This window comes from Pelobates fuscus, chromosome 3 (assembly GCF_036172605.1).
Source record: "Pelobates fuscus isolate aPelFus1 chromosome 3, aPelFus1.pri, whole genome shotgun sequence".
Lineage (NCBI taxonomy): Eukaryota > Metazoa > Chordata > Amphibia > Anura > Pelobatidae > Pelobates > Pelobates fuscus.
The window spans coordinates 420,519,419-420,539,935 of record NC_086319.1 but is presented as its reverse complement, the minus strand read 5'-3'; the positions used below and the strand labels follow the sequence as shown (position 1 = coordinate 420,539,935).

At 43.7% G+C, this 20,517-nt stretch overlaps 1 protein-coding gene across 1 annotated transcript in view; it reads left to right on the top strand.

The window, feature by feature from the left end:
* EPO (erythropoietin) overlaps positions 1-20,517 on the top strand; it is a 131,408-nt gene that overhangs the window by 80,334 nt on the left and 30,557 nt on the right. Inside the window, exons 2-3 of the mRNA XM_063446081.1 lie at positions 1,134-1,264; positions 5,879-5,965. Coding sequence (XP_063302151.1) covers positions 1,134-1,264; positions 5,879-5,965 — 218 coding nt within the window. The remainder of the gene's footprint in view (positions 1-1,133; positions 1,265-5,878; positions 5,966-20,517) is intronic.

The following is a 20,517-nucleotide window of genomic DNA, read 5'->3' as shown; positions in this document are numbered from 1 at the left end:
AGGAAAGACGAGACAGGGGGGATATGATAGAAACATTTAAATACATAAAGGGAATCAACACAGTAAAGGAGGAGACTATATTTAAAAGAAGAAAAACTACCACAACAAGAGGACATAGTCTTAAATTAGAGGGACAAAGGTTTAAAAATAATATCAGGAAGTATTACTTTACTGAGAGGGTAGTGGATGCATGGAATAGCCTTCCAGCTGAAGTGGTAGAGGTTAACACAGTAAAGGAGTTTAAGCATGCGTGGGATAGGCATAAGGCTATCCTAACTATAAGATAAGGCCAGGGACTAATGAAAGTATTTAGAAAACTGGGCAGACTAGATGGGCCGAATGGTTCTTATCTGCCGTCACATTCTATGTTTCTATGTTTCTATGGTTATGTTGCCTTTGAGAGTGTATGGTAGCCGAGGAAAGAGAATTAACCCCATGATGGCATACCATTTGCAAAAGAAGACAACCCAAGGTATTGCAAATGGTGTATGTTCAGTCTTTCTTAGTAGCCACTTAGTCACAAACACTGGCCAAAGTTAGTGTTAATAATTTGTTTTTGTATTTTTAACACACAAACAAATATAAATGCTAACTTTGGGCAGTGTTGGTGACTAATTGGCTTTGTAAAAAAGAATGGACATACCCCATATTGAATACCCTGTGTTGTCTACTTTAAAAAAATATGTAGATGTGAGATGTGAGTCAGAGATTTATGACAGATAAAAGTGTTACAATGTCACTATTGATACATTTTAAAAATGTATATTTTGAAACAGCAATGTCCTACTTGTACTTATAGCCCTATAACTTGCAAAAAAAATAGCTGGATGTAATGCTCTCTAACTGATTCTGTGTTCTATTGAGTTTATTAAATGTTTGCGTGACAGCGGTCTTGACACGTTCCTTCAGTCTATCGCTCAGCTCTTTGTTACAGCAGGGCCGGTTTCCTTAAAGAGAGAGTAGGCCGCTGCGTCCAGGAACCTGTCTACAATGGGCACCTATTCTGATTACGTTTTCCATTTCAGATATTTTTTATTTTGCTAGATAGTCATTTTTTGTGGTGTAACAGAAAGTCCGGAGAGGAATGTTTACTGATATGATAATTAATTTTTATTTTGTATTATACATTCCAGATCTTCTTATTCTGATATTAGTGTTGTTCGTTAAAGCGAGGATTGTTGTGTCTGCCCCCAACCAGAAAATCTGTGACAACAGAGTCCTGGACAAGTATATTGGTGACATCATGGAAGTGGAAAAGGCAATGGTGAGTCTTACGGGTTCATATTTAACAAAAGGGAGGGGTTATAAGGAGTAATAGGAGGGGTTATAATGAGTAATAGGTGGGGTTATGAGTAATAGGAGGGGTTATAATGAGTAATAGGTGGCTTTTTAAGGAGTAATAGGCAGGGTTATAACGAGTAACTGAAGGAGATATGATGAGTAATAGGAGGAGTTATAACAAGTAATAGGAGGGGTTATAAGGAGTAATAGGAGGGGTTATAACAAGTAATAGGAGGGGTTATAAGGATTAATAGGAGGGGTTATAATGTGTAATAGGAGGGGTTATAATGTGTAATAGGAGGGGTTATAATGAGTAATAGGAGGGGTTATGAGTAATGGGCAGTGTTATAATGAGTAACAGAAGGGGTTATGATGAGTAATATGAGGGGTTATAAGGATTAATAGGAGGGGTTATAATGAGTAATAGGAGGGGTTATAAGCATTAATAGGAGGGGTTATAATGAGTAATAGGAGGGGTTATAATGAGTAATAGGAGGGGTTATAATGAGTAATAGGAGGGGTCATAATGAGTAATAGGAGGGGTTATAATGAGTAATAGGAGGGGAGGGGTTATAATGAGTAATAGGAGGGGTTATAAGGATTAATAGGAGGGGTTATAATGAGTAATAGGAGGGGTTATAATGAGTAATAGGAGGGGTTATAATGAGTAATAGGAGGGGAGGGGTTATAATGAGTAATAGGAGGGGAGGGGTTATAAGGATTAACAGGAAGGGTTATAATGAGTAATAGGAGGGGTTATAAGGATTAACAGGAGGGGTTATAATGAGTAATAGGAGGGGAGGGGTTATAATGAGTAATAGGAGGGGTTATAATGAGTAATAGGAGGGGTTATAAGGATTAACAGGAGGGGTTATAATGAGTAATAGGAGGGGTTATAAGGATTAACAGGAGGGGTTATAATGAGTAATAGGAGGGGAGGGGTTATAATGAGTAATAGGAGGGGTTATAATGAGTAATAGGAGGGGTTATAAGGATTAATAGGAGGGGTTATAATGAGTAATAGGAGGGGAGGGGTTATAATGAGTAATAGGAGGGGAGGGGTTATAAGGATTAATAGGAGGGGTTATAATGAGTAATAGGAGGGGAGGGGTTATAAGGATTAATAGGAGGGGTTATACGGATTAACAGGAGGGGTTATAATGAGTAATAGGAGAGGAGGGGTTATAATGAGTAATGAGAGGGGTTATAATGTGTAATAGGAGGGGAGGGGTTATAAGGATTAATAGGAGGGGTTATAATGAGTAATAGGAGGGGTTATAAGGATTAACAGGAGGGGTTATAATGTGTAATAGGAGGGGTTATAAGGATTAATAGGAGGGGTTATAATGAGTAATAGGAGGGGTTATAATGAGTAATAGGAGGGGTTATAAGGATTAATAGGAGGGGTTATAATGAGTAATAGGAGGGGAGGGGTTATAATGAGTAATAGGAGGGGTTATATAGAGTAATAGGAGGGGTTATACGGATTAACAGGAGGGGTTATAAGGAGTAATAGGAGAGGAGGGGTTATAATGAGTAATAGGAGGGGAGGGGTTATAAGGATTAATAGGAGGGGTTATAATGAGTAATAGGAGGGGTTATAATGTGTAATAGGAGGGGTTATAAGGATTAATAGGAGGGGTTATAATGAGTAATAGGAGAGGAGGGGTTATAATGAGTAATAGGAGGGGTTATAATGAGTAATAGGAGGGGAGGGGTTATAATGAGTAATAGGAGGGGTTATCCGGATTAATAGGAGGGGTTATAATGAGTAATAGGAGGGGTTATAATGAGTAATAGGAGGGGTTATAAGGATTAATAGGAGGGGTTATAATGAGTAATAGGAGGGGAGGGGTTATAATGAGTAATAGGAGGAGTTATAAGGATTAACAGGAGGGGTTATAATGAGTAATAGGAGGGGAGGGGTTATAATGAGTAATAGGAGGGGTTATAAGGATTAACAGGAGGGGTTATAATGAGTAATAGGAGGGGTTATAAGGATTAATAGGAGAGGTTATAATGAGTAATAGGAGGGGAGGGGTTATAATGAGTAATAGGATGGGTTATAAGGATTAACAGGAGGGGTTATAATGAGTAATAGGAGGGGTTATAAGGATTAATAGGAGGGGTTATAATGAGTAATAGGAGGGGAGGGGTTATAATGAGTAATAGGAGGGGAGGGGTTATAAGGATTAATAGGAGGGGTTATAATGAGTAATAGGAGGGGTTATAAGGATTAATAGGAGGGGTTATAATGAGTAATAGGAGGGGTTATAATGAGTAATAGGAGGGGTTATAATGAGTAATAGGAGGGGTTATAAGGATTAACAGGAGGGGTTATAATGAGTAATAGGAGAGGAGGGGTTATAATGAGTAATAGGAGGGGAGGGGTTATAAGGATTAATAGGAGGGGTTATAATGAGTAATAGGAGGGGTTATAAGGATTAACAGGAGGGGTTATAATGAGTAATAGGAGAGGAGGGGTTATAATGAGTAATAGGAGGGGTTATAATGAGTAATAGGAGGGGAGGGGTTATAATGAGTAATAGGAGGGGTTATAAGGATTAATAGGAGGGGTTATAATGAGTAATAGGAGGGGTTATAATGAGTAATAGGAGGGGTTATAAGGATTAATAGGAGGGGTTATAATGAGTAATAGGAGGGGTTATAAGGATTAATAGGAGGGGTTATAATGAGTAATAGGAGGGGAGGGGTTATAATGAGTAATAGGAGGGGTTATAAGGATTAATAGGAGGGGTTATAATGAGTAATAGGAGGGGTTATAATGAGTAATAGGAGGGGTTATAAGGATTAATAGGAGGGGTTATAATGAGTAATAGGAGGGGAGGGGTTATAATGAGTAATAGGAGGGGTTATAATGAGTAATAGGAGGGGTTATAAGGATTAACAGGAGGGGTTATAAGGAGTAATAGGAGAGGAGGGGTTATAATGAGTAATAGGAGGGGAGGGGTTATAAGGATTAATAGGAGGGGTTATAATGAGTAATAGGAGGGGTTATAATGTGTAATAGGAGGGGTTATAAGGATTAATAGGAGGGGTTATAATGAGTAATAGGATAGGAGGGGTTATAATGAGTAATAGGAGGGGTTATAATGAGTAATAGGAGGGGAGGGGTTATAATGAGTAATAGGAGGGGTTATCCGGATTAATAGGAGGGGTTATAATGAGTAATAGGAGGGGTTATAATGAGTAATAGGAGGGGTTATAAGGATTAATAGGAGGGGTTATAATGAGTAATAGGAGGGGAGGGGTTATAATGAGTAATAGGAGGGGTTATAAGGATTAACAGGAGGGGTTATAATGAGTAATAGGAGGGGAGGGGTTATAATGAGTAATAGGAGGGGTTATAAGGATTAACAGGAGGGGTTATAATGAGTAATAGGAGGGGTTATAAGGATTAATAGGAGAGGTTATAATGAGTAATAGGAGGGGAGGGGTTATAATGAGTAATAGGATGGGTTATAAGGATTAACAGGAGGGGTTATAATGAGTAATAGGAGGGGTTATAAGGATTAATAGGAGGGGTTATAATGAGTAATAGGAGGGGAGGGGTTATAATGAGTAATAGGAGGGGAGGGGTTATAAGGATTAATAGGAGGGGTTATAATGAGTAATAGGAGGGGTTATAAGGATTAATAGGAGGGGTTATAATGAGTAATAGGAGGGGTTATAATGAGTAATAGGAGGGGTTATAATGAGTAATAGGAGGGGTTATAATGAGTAATAGGAGGGGTTATAAGGATTAACAGGAGGGGTTATAATGAGTAATAGGAGAGGAGGGGTTATAATGAGTAATAGGAGGGGAGGGGTTATAAGGATTAATAGGAGGGGTTATAATGAGTAATAGGAGGGGTTATAAGGATTAACAGGAGGGGTTATAATGAGTAATAGGAGAGGAGGGGTTATAATGAGTAATAGGAGGGGTTATAATGAGTAATAGGAGGGGAGGGGTTATAATGAGTAATAGGAGGGGTTATAAGGATTAATAGGAGGGGTTATAATGAGTAATAGGAGGGGTTATAATGAGTAATAGGAGGGGTTATAAGGATTAATAGGAGGGGTTATAATGAGTAATAGGAGGGGTTATAAGGATTAATAGGAGGGGTTATAATGAGTAATAGGAGGGGAGGGGTTATAATGAGTAATAGGAGGGGTTATAAGGATTAACAGGAGGGGTTATAATGAGTAATAGGAGGGGAGGGGTTATAAGGATTAATAGGAGGGGTTATAAGGATTAACAGGAGGGGTTATAATGAGTAATAGGAGGGGTTATAAGGATTAACAGGAGGGGTTATAATGAGTAATAGGAGGGGAGGGGTTATAATGAGTAATATGAGGGGAGGGGTTATAATGAGTAATAGGAGGGGTTATACAGATTAATAGTAGGGGTTATACAGATTAATAGGAGGGGTTATACAGATTAATAGGAGGGGTTATAATGAGTAGGAGAGGTTATAGCTAGCAATAGGAGGGGTTATAGAGAAAGCCTATAACTACTAGGTGTGTGAAATCTCCCAATCCTTTATTTACTTTATAGTCACTAGTTATTATAGGTTCTCCTTATTCTCCTCCCTAGGATTCCTGTAATGCCATTTGTGAATTTCCAGAGGATATCAATGTTCCTGAAACTAAACTGAATCAAGCAGAGTGGACAAAACTACATGTATGTATACACAGCAGTAAGCATGTGATGCATGGGAATAGAGATCATTTTATTTGGAATAAGAACATGTGAATTATAAATAATGACAATCCTTTCTGTTTACATTAAATATATATATATAGTAATTGTACGCGCCCTTCCTGATTGTTATTGCTGCTGTTGCCTGTCCTGTGCTGCCCATTTTGTAAGTAGGAGTACTGGAGACCTGGCTGGAGGGCTTACACCAAGGAGATATGTCATAGACTGCTATGAATCAATCCTCATCTTGGTTTTTCTATGGTGCTTCATGTCAGAGATTGTAAAACATGTAAATCTCCATCTCTGTGATGGAGGAGGCTGGGGCACAGTCTATATCTACAGATCTATAGAAAGATCTGCCAGACGAACCATCCCAACTTTGCATACTCTCAGAACTGCACCAATGTGTGAAAATCACAGCACTAAAACCCAGCCCCTCAGAGCTGTCAATCAGGCATCTGGATGGAGAGTTTCTTGTTTTCATTTTGTACATGTTTTGCATTTATCAGGCTTGGCCTGATCTCTCTCTCCTCTCACCGCGTATGCATGGCTAGTGGCTCTGCCTGTAGATTCTCATAGTCCATTACCTTAACATTGAACCAGTGTTCCTTCAAATTTCCCTACCCTGTCAGAAATCCCAACCCATGTCATGTCCGGTGACACAGATCAACTGTTGCCTGTCCTGCACATGCATGCTAACACTCCTGCAAATAAGGAAATCTGGCACAGACTGGGAACATGCGCGACATTACCGCGTCACTCCCGATGACAAAGCGTCAGCTACAATGGTAACTCCTCTCAGCACGGTCCTGGAAGGTAAGTTAAGCTAGTTTCACACTGACATTATAATTAGGGCATTTAGTAAAACACAGGCACACTTAGGGTTAAGGGAGGGTTAAAATTAGGGTTAGGTAACTATTTCCACCTCTTTTATTCCTTACCCTAAACCTAGGAGTAAGGCTTAAATTAACCCTATACATTATTTTAAATGTAACGTTTTATCCCTAGTGTCCCTAATCTCTAAATAAAAAGTACTCCCTAAATCTGACCCTAACATTAACCCTAAATGTCCAATGTGTTTAATTGAATGCCCTAACTATAATGTCAGTGTGAAACTAGCTTTACTTACCTTCCAGGACTTGCTGAGGGTGAGTCACCATTCCAGCTGATGCTTTGTCATCGGGAGTGACGCGGTGGTCTCACACATGCTCCCACTCTGCATCCGATTTTCCTATCCGTCAGGAGTGCTAGCATGCATGTGCAGCACTGGCAAAAGTTGATCTGCATCACCGTGACTTGGGGTAGGTAAATCTGACGGGTTGGGTAATCTGACAGAACACCGGCCATTGTGTAGACTAGAAGCTGGTATTTATGGGATAAGAGGCCCACTAAATAATGTATCAAGGGAAACTTTGTATATTTTTGCTTTGCTTTGCATTACATTATCTTTTTCAGGTATTAAGGTTCACTAACCTCATAGTTGCCCTTTAAGTTTAGTTAAAATATTTAAACATTTATTTAAAGCGACAATATAGTCACTAGAACAACTACAGCTTATTGAATTAGTTCTGGTGAGTAGAATCATCCCCTTCAGGCTTTTTGCAGTAAACACTGTCTTTTCAGAGAAAATGCAGTGTTTACATTACAGCCTAGGGATACCTCCACTGGCCACTCCTCAGATGGCTGCTAGAGATGCTTCCTGGGGCAGTGCTGCACAGTGTGACTGATATTCAGTGTCTCCTCCCTCTGCATGCAGACACTGAACTTTCCTCATAGAGATGCATTGATTCAATGTATCTCTACGAGGAGATTCTGATTGACCAGGGTTGTGTTTGACTTGTGCTGGCTCTACCCTTGATCTGTCTGTTTGACAATCCTATGGGAAAGCATTGTGATTGGCTCAGATTCCCACTTCTAGTGATGTCAGACAAGCAGGCAGATCAGGGGCAGAGCCAGCAGCAGAAGACTGAAATACAGGTATGATTTTACAATAGTTAGGGAGGGCAAGGGGACCCAGGAGGGGCTACATTGTGTTTTTAACACTATAGGGTCAGGAATACATGTTTGTGTTCCTGACCCTATAGCGTTCCTTTAGGAAAAAAAATAACTACATTCGTTTTTCACAATTGATGAGGTCCTGACTTTTAATTTGACATAATAATAAAAGATAAAGAGAAGGGGAGGTACAGCGCTCACTCAAATGGCAACAGATTCTGTTAATTGGATCCCTAACAATCCAAGGAAAAACAATAGGTAGAAAACAAGAAAAAAATTATTTGCTCCAAATATAAATTGAAATCAGTATAAATTGAAATAAGTATGGATGTATATATATATATATATATATATATATATATATATATATATATATACACACAGTAAAAACAAATAGTGATAAAAATAAATTTAAAAGTCACAGAGGAATAAAACAAGGGTCTATTTTCTATAAGCCTTTGAGGAGGTGATGCTTTAGTGTAGTTCAGTCTAAAGTCCTCCTTGGCGTTCAAATAAATTAGGTTTTGATTGAGGTCGGGAGTTCTGTTATTGGCATCTCATGTAAAATATAAGCAGAAAAGAATAACCAATAGTGCCACCCAGTATGTTCAATATCTCAATAATGTGAAGAAAAAGAATCACTCACAATGATAGAGCCTCCAGTCAGCTCTTAGATAAGGCTCTGAGTGGTACAATCCCCACTCAGGGATGAAACTGGAATCTCTCTCTGTAAGTGGAAGCGGCAAATGAAAGAATAAAAACAGGATATAGTGCTCACTGTTTCAAACCAATACAAGTGTGTGGAAAAGTATAAAAATACTCACAATTCCAAGAGCACCTTTTGCTCAATGATATCAGCTTAGGTGGAAAGATCCCCACCGAGGATATATAGGAGTAGAAGTAGATGTTGTGATGTTTCCCCGGCAAGGCTCCTTTAAGATGAACTGTCCATCCCACAAACATTTCTATCAAGGATGAATGAATAAATAGAAATCAACAATTGTGTAAATGGAAATAATTGTAATTTCATTATGAAAATAATTAATTCACAACATTTCTGTATAATGATATGTTCATGTGCTAACTACGCGTCCCATGTTTCAAATAAAATAAATAAAATGCTATTTTTACAAACAAAAAGTACTTGGTCGTGAAAGGGTTAAAGAAAACTCTAAGGAGTCTAACCACTACAGCTCAGTGTATTATTACAGATTATTGTATTATTACAGCTAAGTGTATTATTACAGATTATTGTATTATTACAGCTAAGTGTATTATTACAGCTTATTGTATTATTACAGAGTATTGTATTATTACAGTTTATTGTATTATTACAGATTATTGTATTATTACAACTCAGTGTATTATTACAGCTCATTGTATTATTACAGATTATTGTATTATTACAGCTCAGTGTATTATTACAGATTATTGTATTATTACAGCTCAGTGTATTATTACGGATTATTGTATTATTACAGTTCAGTTTATTATTACAGCTCAGTGTATTATTACAGATTATTGTATTATTACAGCTCAGTGTATTATTACAGATTATTGTATTATTACAGTTCAGTTTATTATTACAGCTTATTGTATTATTACAGCTCAGTGTATTATTACAGTTTATTGTATTATTACAGCTCAGTGTATTATTACAGTTTATTGTATTATTACAGTTCAGTGTATTATTACAGATAATTATATTATTACAGCTCAGTGTATTATTACAGAATGTTGTATTATTACAGCTCAGTGTATTATTACAGAATTATAAATACAAAGGGGGAGTAGGAATGCAAAATGAAAGATAAACACTTCTAAGGTGCAGATATAAAAATATATACAACCTTATAATGATGAAGTAAGCGATATCTATATAAAAAAATCCCGGCATTTTCGGCGGTAGATTTAAACGGCGACCCCAGAACGGAACAATCACAATCCCTGAGGAAGTCAACTAGACGAAACGCGTCGGATTACACCACTTGGGGACTTACTTTGATGCTGTTGATACCACCTGAGTGTGGTTTTTATGCAGTTTTACTTGGATCCTTTTGTAAGTGCATTTGTATATTAAATTCATTTCTATATAATTTCTGTCTGCACTATCATTTGGTTTCTTCTATTCCAAGTCTATAGAAGAGTCTGTTACTTCATATACACTGAAGATCCTGCCTGACTGAGGATGATGGGCCTGTTTTACATTACAATCTTGTGAGTTCCAATAATCATCTTGCGTGTTATAACACTTTGGTTCTGTAATACACTATATGCGATTTATTTTTATATAGATATCGCTTACTTCATCATTATGAGGTTGGATATATTTTTATATCTGCACCTTAGAAGTGTTTATCTTTCATTTTGCATTCCTACTCCCCCTTTGTATTTATATTATTGTATTGGTGTTTGTAGAGGGCACACTGTTTAGTAGGTTTGCTGTTTGCAGTTGTGTTCTTTAGTGGTTGGGAACTTTTTTGCCTTATCTCTATTATTACAGAATGTTGTATTATTACAGCTCAGTGTATTATTACAGAATGTTGTATTATTACAGCTCAGTGTATTATTACAGATTATTGTATTATTACAACTCAGTGTATTATTACAGAATGTTGTATTATTAGAGCTCAGTGTATTATTACAGATTATTGTAGTTCAGTGTATTATTACAGCTTATTGTATTATTGCAGCTTATTGTATTATTACAGTTTATTGTATTATTACAGATTATTGTATTATTACAACTCAGTGTATTATTACAGCTCATTGTATTATTACAGAATGTTGTATTATTACAGCTCAGTGTATTATTACAGTTTACTGTATTATTACAGTTCAGTGTATTATTACAGATTATTATATTATTACAGCTCAGTGTATTATTACAGATTATTGTATTATTACAGCTCAGTGTATTATTACAGATTATTGTATTATTACAGCTTATTGTATTATTACAGCTTATTGTATTATTACAGTTTATTGTATTATTACAACTCAGTGTATTTTTACAGCTCAGTGTATTATTACAGATTATTGTATTATTACAACTCAGTGTATTATTACAGCTCAGTGTATTATTACAGAATGTTGTATTATTACAGCTCAGTGTATTATTACAGTTTATTGTATTATTACAGTTCAGTGTATTATTACAGATTATTATATTATTACAGCTCAGTGTATTATTACAGATTATTGTATTATTACAGTTTATTGTAGTATTACAACTCAGTGTATTTTTACAGCTCAGTGTATTATTACAGATTATTATATTATTACAGCTCAGTGTATTATTACAGATTATTGTATTATTACAGTTTATTGTATTATTACAGATTATTGTATTATTACAGCTCAGTGTATTATTACAGTTTATTGTATTATTACAGCTCAGTGTATTATTACAGATTATTATATTATTACAGCTCAGTGTATTATTACAGCTCATTGTATTATTACAGCTTATTGTATTATTACAGCTCAGTGTATTATTACAGTTTATTGTATTATTACAGCTCAGTGTATTATTACAGCTTATTGTATTATTACAGCTCAGTGTATTATTACAGTTTATTGTATTATTACAGCTCAGTGTATTATTACAGATTATTGTATTATTACAGTTCAGTGTATTATTACAGAATGTTGTATTATTACAGCTCAGTGTATTATTACAGATTATTGTATTATTACAGCTCATTGTATTATTACAGATTATTGTATTATTACAGCTCATTGTATTATTACAGATTATTGTATTAGTACAGTTTATTGTATTATTACAGCTCAGTGTATTATTACAGCTCATTGTATTATTACAGCTTATTGTATTATTACAGCTCAGTGTATTATTATAGTTTATTGTATTATTACAGTTCAGTGTATTATTACAGATTATTGTATTATTACAGCTCAGTGTATTATAACAGATTATTGTATTATTACAGCTCAGTGTATTATTACAGCTTATTGTATTATTACAGATTATTGTATTATTACAGCTTATTGTATTATTACAGAATATTGTATTATTGCAGTTTATTGTATTAGTACAGCTTATTGTATTATTGCAGCTTATTGTATTATTACAGCTCAGTGTATTATAACAGATTATTGTATTATTACAGCTCAGTGTATTATTACAGCTTATTGTATTATTACAGATTATTGTATTATTACAGCTTATTGTATTATTACAGAATATTGTATTATTGCAGTTTATTGTATTAGTACAGCTTATTGTATTATTGCAGCTTATTGTATTATTACAGCTCAGTGTATTATAACATATTATTGTATTAGTACAGCTTATTGTATTATTGCAGCTTATTGTATTATTACAGCTCATTGTATTATTACAGAATATTGTATTATTACAGATTATTGTATTATTGCAGTTTATTGTATTAGTACAGCTTATTGTATTATTGCAGCTTATTGTATTATTGCAGCCTATTGTATTATTACAGCTCAGTGTATTATTACAGCTTATATGTATGGTAGGCAATATTTGTATAAATAAAATGAGACACACAATAACCCCAGACATCGTTTAATAACTTTTCAATGGGTTTGGCCGTGAGGTTTATTCAAAGCTCAAGGGGCTTACAACCATAACCATAACCATAAAACATATGGTTCAACACCTTTCAAAACCCTTAACTTTATTAACCACCATATTGTCAGTCCGTCATAACTAACCTGACCGCCTTTTATTTAAAACCATTTACCACCATATCCTTCCTCAGAGCTTGACCCTGAGGATGACTTGTGCCTCAATGCTTCATAGCACCATGGCAATACAATTCAAATGAAATTAAATGGGAGGTGGGGTCCGTCCACACCGCTTCGACTTCATGACAGGTGTATAGTCGCCATATGGGCAGTCGTAACCTAGGACAAAACCCCACATCCCTAACCCAATAAGACACTGACACTAGGGTATATGGGTAAAATTGTCCACAGCTTTTATTAACCATTATAACCATTTGTTTAATAATAAGTTATCATCAATAATAACAATCATAAATATAATAATAATTTAACATATAAATATGGGTCATTGCCCCCATACTCCGCCCTCGCAACCGCATCCTTCTTTTAATATAACGGGCAATGACCCCCAACATACCAACACATAAATATATCTTTAACAATTTTCAACCTTATTCCAACATAACCATTTAAGTGCCAACCATAAATAACCACGGTAGGGGTATACCCGGATACCCCTACCCCACCAGGTTCTGAGCCACCTCCAGGACTCGAAACCTACCAACCACCAGTGACCACAATTTCCATGTCCGTGACGTTCCTCATGGGAGCCTATTTCCTCCTCCTCGGCTCCCTAACCCGCCGCTGTGACAAAACGGGAAACCATTAATGATCTTAAAAACAAAAAACCCAAGGGAGGGTGGGCGGGACAAACTCGGCTAGGTAAGAAATTAAAATGTGCTCTGCCTAAAATGGCTGCCTATTTAAGTAGACCAGCCCTATTACCCACAACCCCCCAGTCCTGGCCGGCTCCTCCTAAGCCCGCCTCCTAACCCCTGTCAAGGCCCTCCTCCGCTAAGCTGCGCTTTGGCTCCTTGGGGCTACATGACAGGTGTATAGTCGCCATATGGGCAGTCGTAACCTAGGACAAAACCCCACATCCCTAACCCAATAAGACACTGACACTAGGGTATATGGGTAAAATTGTCCACAGCTTTTATTAACCATTATAACCATTTGTTTAATAATAAGTTATCATCAATAATAACAATCATAAATATAATAATAATTTAACATATAAATATGGGTCATTGCCCCCATACTCCGCCCTCGCAACCGCATCCTTCTTTTAATATAACGGGCAATGACCCCCAACATACCAACACATAAATATATCTTTAACAATTTTCAACCTTATTCCAACATAACCATTTAAGTGCCAACCATAAATAACCACGGTAGGGGTATACCCGGATACCCCTACCCCACCAGGTTCTGAGCCACCTCCAGGACTCGAAACCTACCAACCACCAGTGACCACAATTTCCATGTCCGTGACGTTCCTCATGGGAGCCTATTTCCTCCTCCTCGGCTCCCTAACCCGCCACGGGCTCAGACCTTGACCCCTTAAGCTGTCTGAGCTCCCCCACCCCGGAGAAAGAGTGCCCTTTGCATCCCCTCCTGCAGCCCCAGGTTCAGTAGGTCCCAGCCCACAGCTGACAGGTGAACGCCGTCCGGGCGATAGTACCCTGGCAAACCACCTTCCAGTTCCACGTGTCTCACCACAACTCCCCCCAACTTCCTCACGAAGCTAGCCATCAAACTATTAACTTTGCCCCTGCATCTATCCAAAGCCGCGTGGTCCCGGGCGTGCCTCCAGCGCAGCCGCGGGACCATTTCCGACCATACCAGCATGACCCCGGGAAGCAGATCGACCAGCCTGTTAAGGTCCTGCTTCATCCACTTTACTAGCCTCCGCTGCGGAATGAGGCCCAAGTCGTTGCCCCCCGCATGTAGTACCAACATGTCGGGCCTTACCCCGCTTGCCACCTTCCGCAACACCACCCCGCATATATCCCTCCAGCAATATCCCCTGTACCCAAGCCATTGTATTGTCAACTGGTCCTTCGGAAAGCCCAGCTGCTGGCCTTTCGCTCGAGCTGCAGCCCTCCTGGCGGCCCAGAAGACGAAGGAATGGCCCACGATCCAAGCAACACGACCTGGGGAAGGAGGAAAAGAACAGTATAAATACCCCCCGGGCCCAACAGAGTGCCCCCACTAGCGCCCTAGCTAGCACTCCAATAAGCCTAAACGAATATAAGAGCGAAACCTGACAGACTCCCATCTCCCAATCCTCTTGACCAAATCGTCCCCCAATCCCAGGCGCGCAGCCTCTGTGGCTGCTCCGATGCGAAATGAGTGGGTGCCGTAGGCGCTCGCACTCAACCCCAGCCGTACCAAGCCCTTCCGGAAAACTTTAGTGAATTGGAAGCGGGATAGCGACGAGCCGTCCGCATGCACCAAGAACGACCCGTCCACTATCGGCCTCCGCTCCAAGTAGTGCACCACCGCAGCCACTGGACACAAGGCTGAACCCGGCAGGGAGCCCAGGGTCACGTCCCTGCCCGCCCCTTTCACGTCAGTTTTAGACCTGGCCAGGTGCACCACCAACTTTCCCTCAAGTATGCGAACCCCCGCTGCCTGTATGCCCCCTGAAGCAGACCGTGAGGCACTCACCAACTCACCAATCCTGAAGGCCCCGAAAAAGGCCAGGAGGAATGCCGCCGTAAACAGAGCCACTTCAAACCCATCGAAGCAGATGTCAGGCAAGGCCCGAATCAGACCCCCCAGTACCCGTACTGACACCGGGCGCCTAGTGTCCGGCGCCCTACGTCCCCTTCGGTAGCCCTTAAGAGCCTGCCGTATAACGAAAGTTTTTGTAAGGTCCTCCCCCCCACGGAGCTTGAACCAAAAGGCCATTGCCGCCATGGTTCTATCCACTACCGCCGGAGACGCACCGCTTGCCAACAAATGGAAGATGAACCACAGGAAGGCGTCCAGCGGCGGCTCCCCTGACGCTCGCTTCCCCAGCCCGTCCCAGGAACGCTCCCATGCACCCCAGACCTTACTGTAGGCGGCCCAGGTGGCCGGTGCGAGCGACGCCTTCACAAGACCTCCAAGCATGACGCTCCTAACTGCCACATCTCGTCCGGGCACGCCAGGCCCACGTCCAGCGCCTCCGGGGCCACCGTCCGGAACCTGGTCCACTGAAAACGAGACAAAGCATCAGCCACCTCGTTCAGGTACCCTGGTACATGTCGCGCGCGAAAGACCACATTAAGGGACATGCACAGCAAGACAAATCGCCGCAACAACGCCACCACTGGCCTAGACGCTGCGGACAGGTTGTTAACCGCATGCACCACGGACATGTTGTCCGAGAAGAAGACCACTTTCCGGTCCCGCAAGCTAGCCCCCCACAGGGCCAATGCCACCACCAACGGGAACAGCTCCAGAAAGGCCAAGTTACGCATGAGGGGGCTCTGCCCCCACGCCACCGGCCATTTTTCTGCGCACCATTGCCCGCCGAAGTAGGCCCCAAACCCCACGCTGCCCGACGCGTCAGTAAACAGCTCTAGCTCGGCTGTCGACACGCCTTCCCGTCGGAAGAACACCGTCCCGTTGAAATCCCTCAAGAAGGTGTCCCACACGCCCAAGTCAGCCCGCATGGACGAGGATACTCGTATGAAATGGTGTGGAGACCGGGCCCCAGCCGTAGCCGCTGACAAGCTGCGGCTAAACACCCTACCCATAGGGATCACCCGGCAGGCGAAGTTGAGCATTCCGATCAACGACTGCAGTTGCCGGAGCGTCACCTTACGCGCCTGCCTCACCTCCCCCACTTTGGACCGTAGCGCCTCCAATTTGGACAGCGGCAGACGGCATTCCCCCAGCTCGGAATCAATCTCCAAACCCAAGAAGCTAAGGCACCCGGTCGGGCCCTCTGTCTTCTCCGCCGCTAGCGGCACCCCAAATCGGCCAGCCACCCATTCGATGGTCCTCAGCAGGTGCAGGCAAGCCGGGGAGCCAGCCGGCCCCACACAGAAAAAATCATCCAAGTAATGTACCACCGCCCTGTCCCCGGCCTCAACCCGCACCACCCATTCAAGAAAAGAACTAAACTTTTCGAAATAGGAGCAAGAAATAGAGCATCCCATGGGGAGGCACAAATCCACATAGTAGCCCCCTTCGAAAAAACACCCCAGCAGGTGATGACACGCCGGGTGGACAGGGAGCAGCCGAAAAGCCGCTTCAATGTCAACCTTCGCCATAAGAGCCCCACGCCCAGCCCTCTTCACCAGCTCGACCGCCTGGTCGAATGATGCATAAGAGACCGAGCACAGCTCCTTATCAATGTCATCGTTAACTGACCCGCCCTTAGGGTACGACAGGTGGTGAATGAGCCGAAACTTCCCGGGCTCCTTCTTAGGGACCACACCAAGAGGGGAGACCCGAAGGCCCTCCATCGGCGGCACCGGAAACGGCCCAGCCATCCTACCCAACGTAACTTCCTTACCCAGCTTTTCCCGCACCACCCCTGGAAATTCCGCCACCGATTTCAGGTTGCGCGGGTGCCCCATGCTCTCTCTAGCCTGGAACGGGATATAGAAACCTTGCCCGAACCCGGCCCTGAGGAGCTCGGCGTCCGCCCTATTACCGTAGTGGCTTAGCCATGGCTCCATCGCGTCTAGCCTCACTGGGGTTAGTCCCCTGGGCAGCGGAAGCCCCTCCACCGCCAACCGCGGACCCGGCTCCCGATCCCCCGGACTTACCTTTCTTGAAGCAGCGCTGCAGCCCATGTGCCCCCCCGCAGCCGGAGCATTCATGCTTAAATCGGCAGGAAGCACCCCATTTGCATTGGCCTTCATTGAACAGCCAGCAGAGTCCCTTTTGCGAGGCGGCCGACGAGGCGGACTGTCCTTTCGCGCCAGCCGCATGCTGAAAGGGCTGTGCCTTCTGCGCCATCATCAGCTTCATCCAGAGAGGCAGGTCCATCTGGTCCCACCTCATACCCGGATTAGCCGCCAACCGCTGTCGGAACTGCTCGTCATACCGCCACCATGCCAGCCCGCCATAGGTGCGGTATGCCTCCCAAATCCCGTCCAAGTAGCAGAATAGGGAAGAGCAGACGCCCGGTGACTTTTCCCCTATCACGCTGGCCAAGACGCAAAACGCCCTTAACCAGTTCCCAAAGGATTTCGGTATCTTGCGATACTTCTTCCGCTTCTCCTCTTCCTCTTTCTTCTCATCTTTTTTATCTTCCTCCTTGAGGTCAATAAATTCCTCCAAGGGAAGGAGAGAGAATATCTCTAAGTACTCCCCCTTCCAGATCTTGTCTTTCACCTCCTGTTTAAGGTGGACCCCGAGCGGGCCGGCAAACGAGACGTATGCGTGCTGCCTAGCCGCATCCGACACCCCCCCAGTCAGTTCCGCCCGCTCGTTCCCAGCATCTCCAGGGCCGGGTGCGGCCCCTGCCTCTACACTGTGTGCCGGCGCCGCCGGGGGCCCCACCCCAGGCCCACTAGCCGCTACCCCCTGCGCCCACACCTGCCCAACGCTCACCCCTGACTCACCCCCCGCCCCCAATGAGTGGAGCAGTGATTGTAGTGTTTGTATTAGTGTGTCTGAGTGCAATGATCCGTTGGACTCACCGGCCAAGCCCCCAGAACCGGAAGCGCTCGGGGCTGCGATGGGAACTGCTGTGCTTCCACGAACGGCAACGTCCACTGAAGTCCCGCCAACCGGGGAGCTCACCCGGTGCCTCCTGCACACTGATGAAGAGCGGCTCCGAGACCTGAAACGAGGAGAAGAAGTCCTGGGCAGGGTGCACTGTTCCCCAGCAGCCCTCCCGTCCCGACCCAGGGAGCGCCTGCCGACCACCAAGGCCTCCCGGTACCCGCTGTCCTGTCGCTGCTTCCCAGGGGCCACACCCCGCGGGCTACGACTCCTACCGACCCCACCTGGAACCTGCCCCCGTCGACCATGCCTGGGGGACCCCCCCCTACCACCCGCGGACCCACTAGATGAAGATCGACGTCGCCTCCTCTCGAAATGCCTACCGGCCCTAGCGCACCTAACTGGGGAGGGACTCCCACTGCTAGACCCGGAACCCGACCTAACACTGGGCCGACCCCGCCTACGCCCCCCCCTCTCCGCCCCTGAACTACTAAGGGCCCCACCCTCCTCCCCCCCACTGCGCCCTGAAAAACTGCCCCTACGCTTCCCCCCCCGAACCCCCATTACCCCTTGTCCAGCCCTCCTAGACAAACCCCCTGACCTACCAGGGGAAAGAGCCCTCTGCCTGCCTACCTCCCCAACCTCCCCTTCTCCGGCCACCCTACCATTGGACCCCTGTGCCAAAACAGCCCGACCACCCCCTGCCACCTTCTGCCCTCGGCTAACTGGCCCCCCCTCCCCCACTACCAGTCTCTTAGGGGAAGCCCGACCCCCCTTGTCCCCTACAGCCTGGGCCCTGTCCTTCCCCCGAGTACCCTTAATGCCAGCCACATCATGGGGGGCCCCTTGAGAATCCCCAGCACTTGCCTGCTGCTTCCGGCTCGCCAGGGGCCCTCTCCGGGCCGTCCTGCCCTGGGCCCCGTCCTTCCCGGCCTCCAGTGTAGTGGGTGCCCTCCCGGGCTGCATCCCAGACGGGCCAGGCCCTGGGGAGGGCCGTGCTTCAGCCGCACGCCTCCGCACGCCGGGTGCCACCCTACCCGGTCCGGGGTGCGCACCGTCAGCCTCCGCAGCCGCCACCCGCCGGGAAGCACCTCGCCTAGGCCCGGGCCGCGCCGCGGGAGGCGGGGCCTCAACCACGGGGTCCGCGGGCCTGCTGCACGTGCCGCTTCCGCTCTCGGCCTCCATTCCGCCGACACCTCCATCCTCCAGTCCCGATCCCGGACTCAGACGCCGCGGGGGCCTCCTGGCCCGTTGTGGCCTCTCTCCGCCGCCATCCCTCTCCGCCGCCGCCGTCAGGATCTGGTCCAGTTGGGCCCGAACCCAGCCCGCGTCCTGTCGCAGCGCCGCCGTCCGGATTCCAGCCAGCAACCTCTCCACGTCTTCCATGGCCCTGCAGAGGAGACAAAAGGAAAAAACCTACCCAGCAAAGCAGTGAACACAAAGTGCACACAAACTCGGCTAGGTAAGAAATTAAAATGTGCTCTGCCTAAAATGGCTGCCTATTTAAGTAGACCAGCCCTATTACCCACAACCCCCCAGTCCTGGCCGGCTCCTCCTAAGCCCGCCTCCTAACCCCTGTCAAGGCCCTCCTCCGCTAAGCTGCGCTTTGGCTCCTTGGGGCTACAGTCCACTCTGACAGGATTAAACTTGTGCCGCTTCTTTTTATACTGCCCCAGTTTCCCGCTCTTTTACTGCTTGAAACCTTCAACCAATCCCAGGCCAGCTCCAGCCCCCAGAAACAGCTGTGCCATCAATTCTGCCCAGATACCGGCCTGAGTGACCAACTGCCACAAGATGTAAAAACCCTCACATTCAAATCCTAAACAGATTAACTCATTCATTGCCAGCATACATATAAACATATTAACTCCTTCACTGCCACTGTACATATAAACAGATTAACTCCTTCACTGCCACCATACATATAAACAGATTAACTCCTTCACTGCCACCGTACATATAAACAGATTAACTCCTTCACTGCCACCGTACATATAAACAGATTAACTCCTTCACTGCCACCATACATATAAACAGATTAACTCCTTCACTGCCACCGTACATATAAACAGATTAACTCCTTCACTGCCACCGTGCATATAAACAGATTAACTCCTTCACTGCCACCGTACATATAAACAGATTAACTCCTTCACTGCCACCATACATATAAACAGATTAACTCCTTCATTGCCACCATACATATAAACAGAGTAACTCCTTCACTGCCACCGTACATATAAACAGATTAACTCCTTCACTGCCACCATACATATAAACAGATTAACTCCTTCACTGCCACC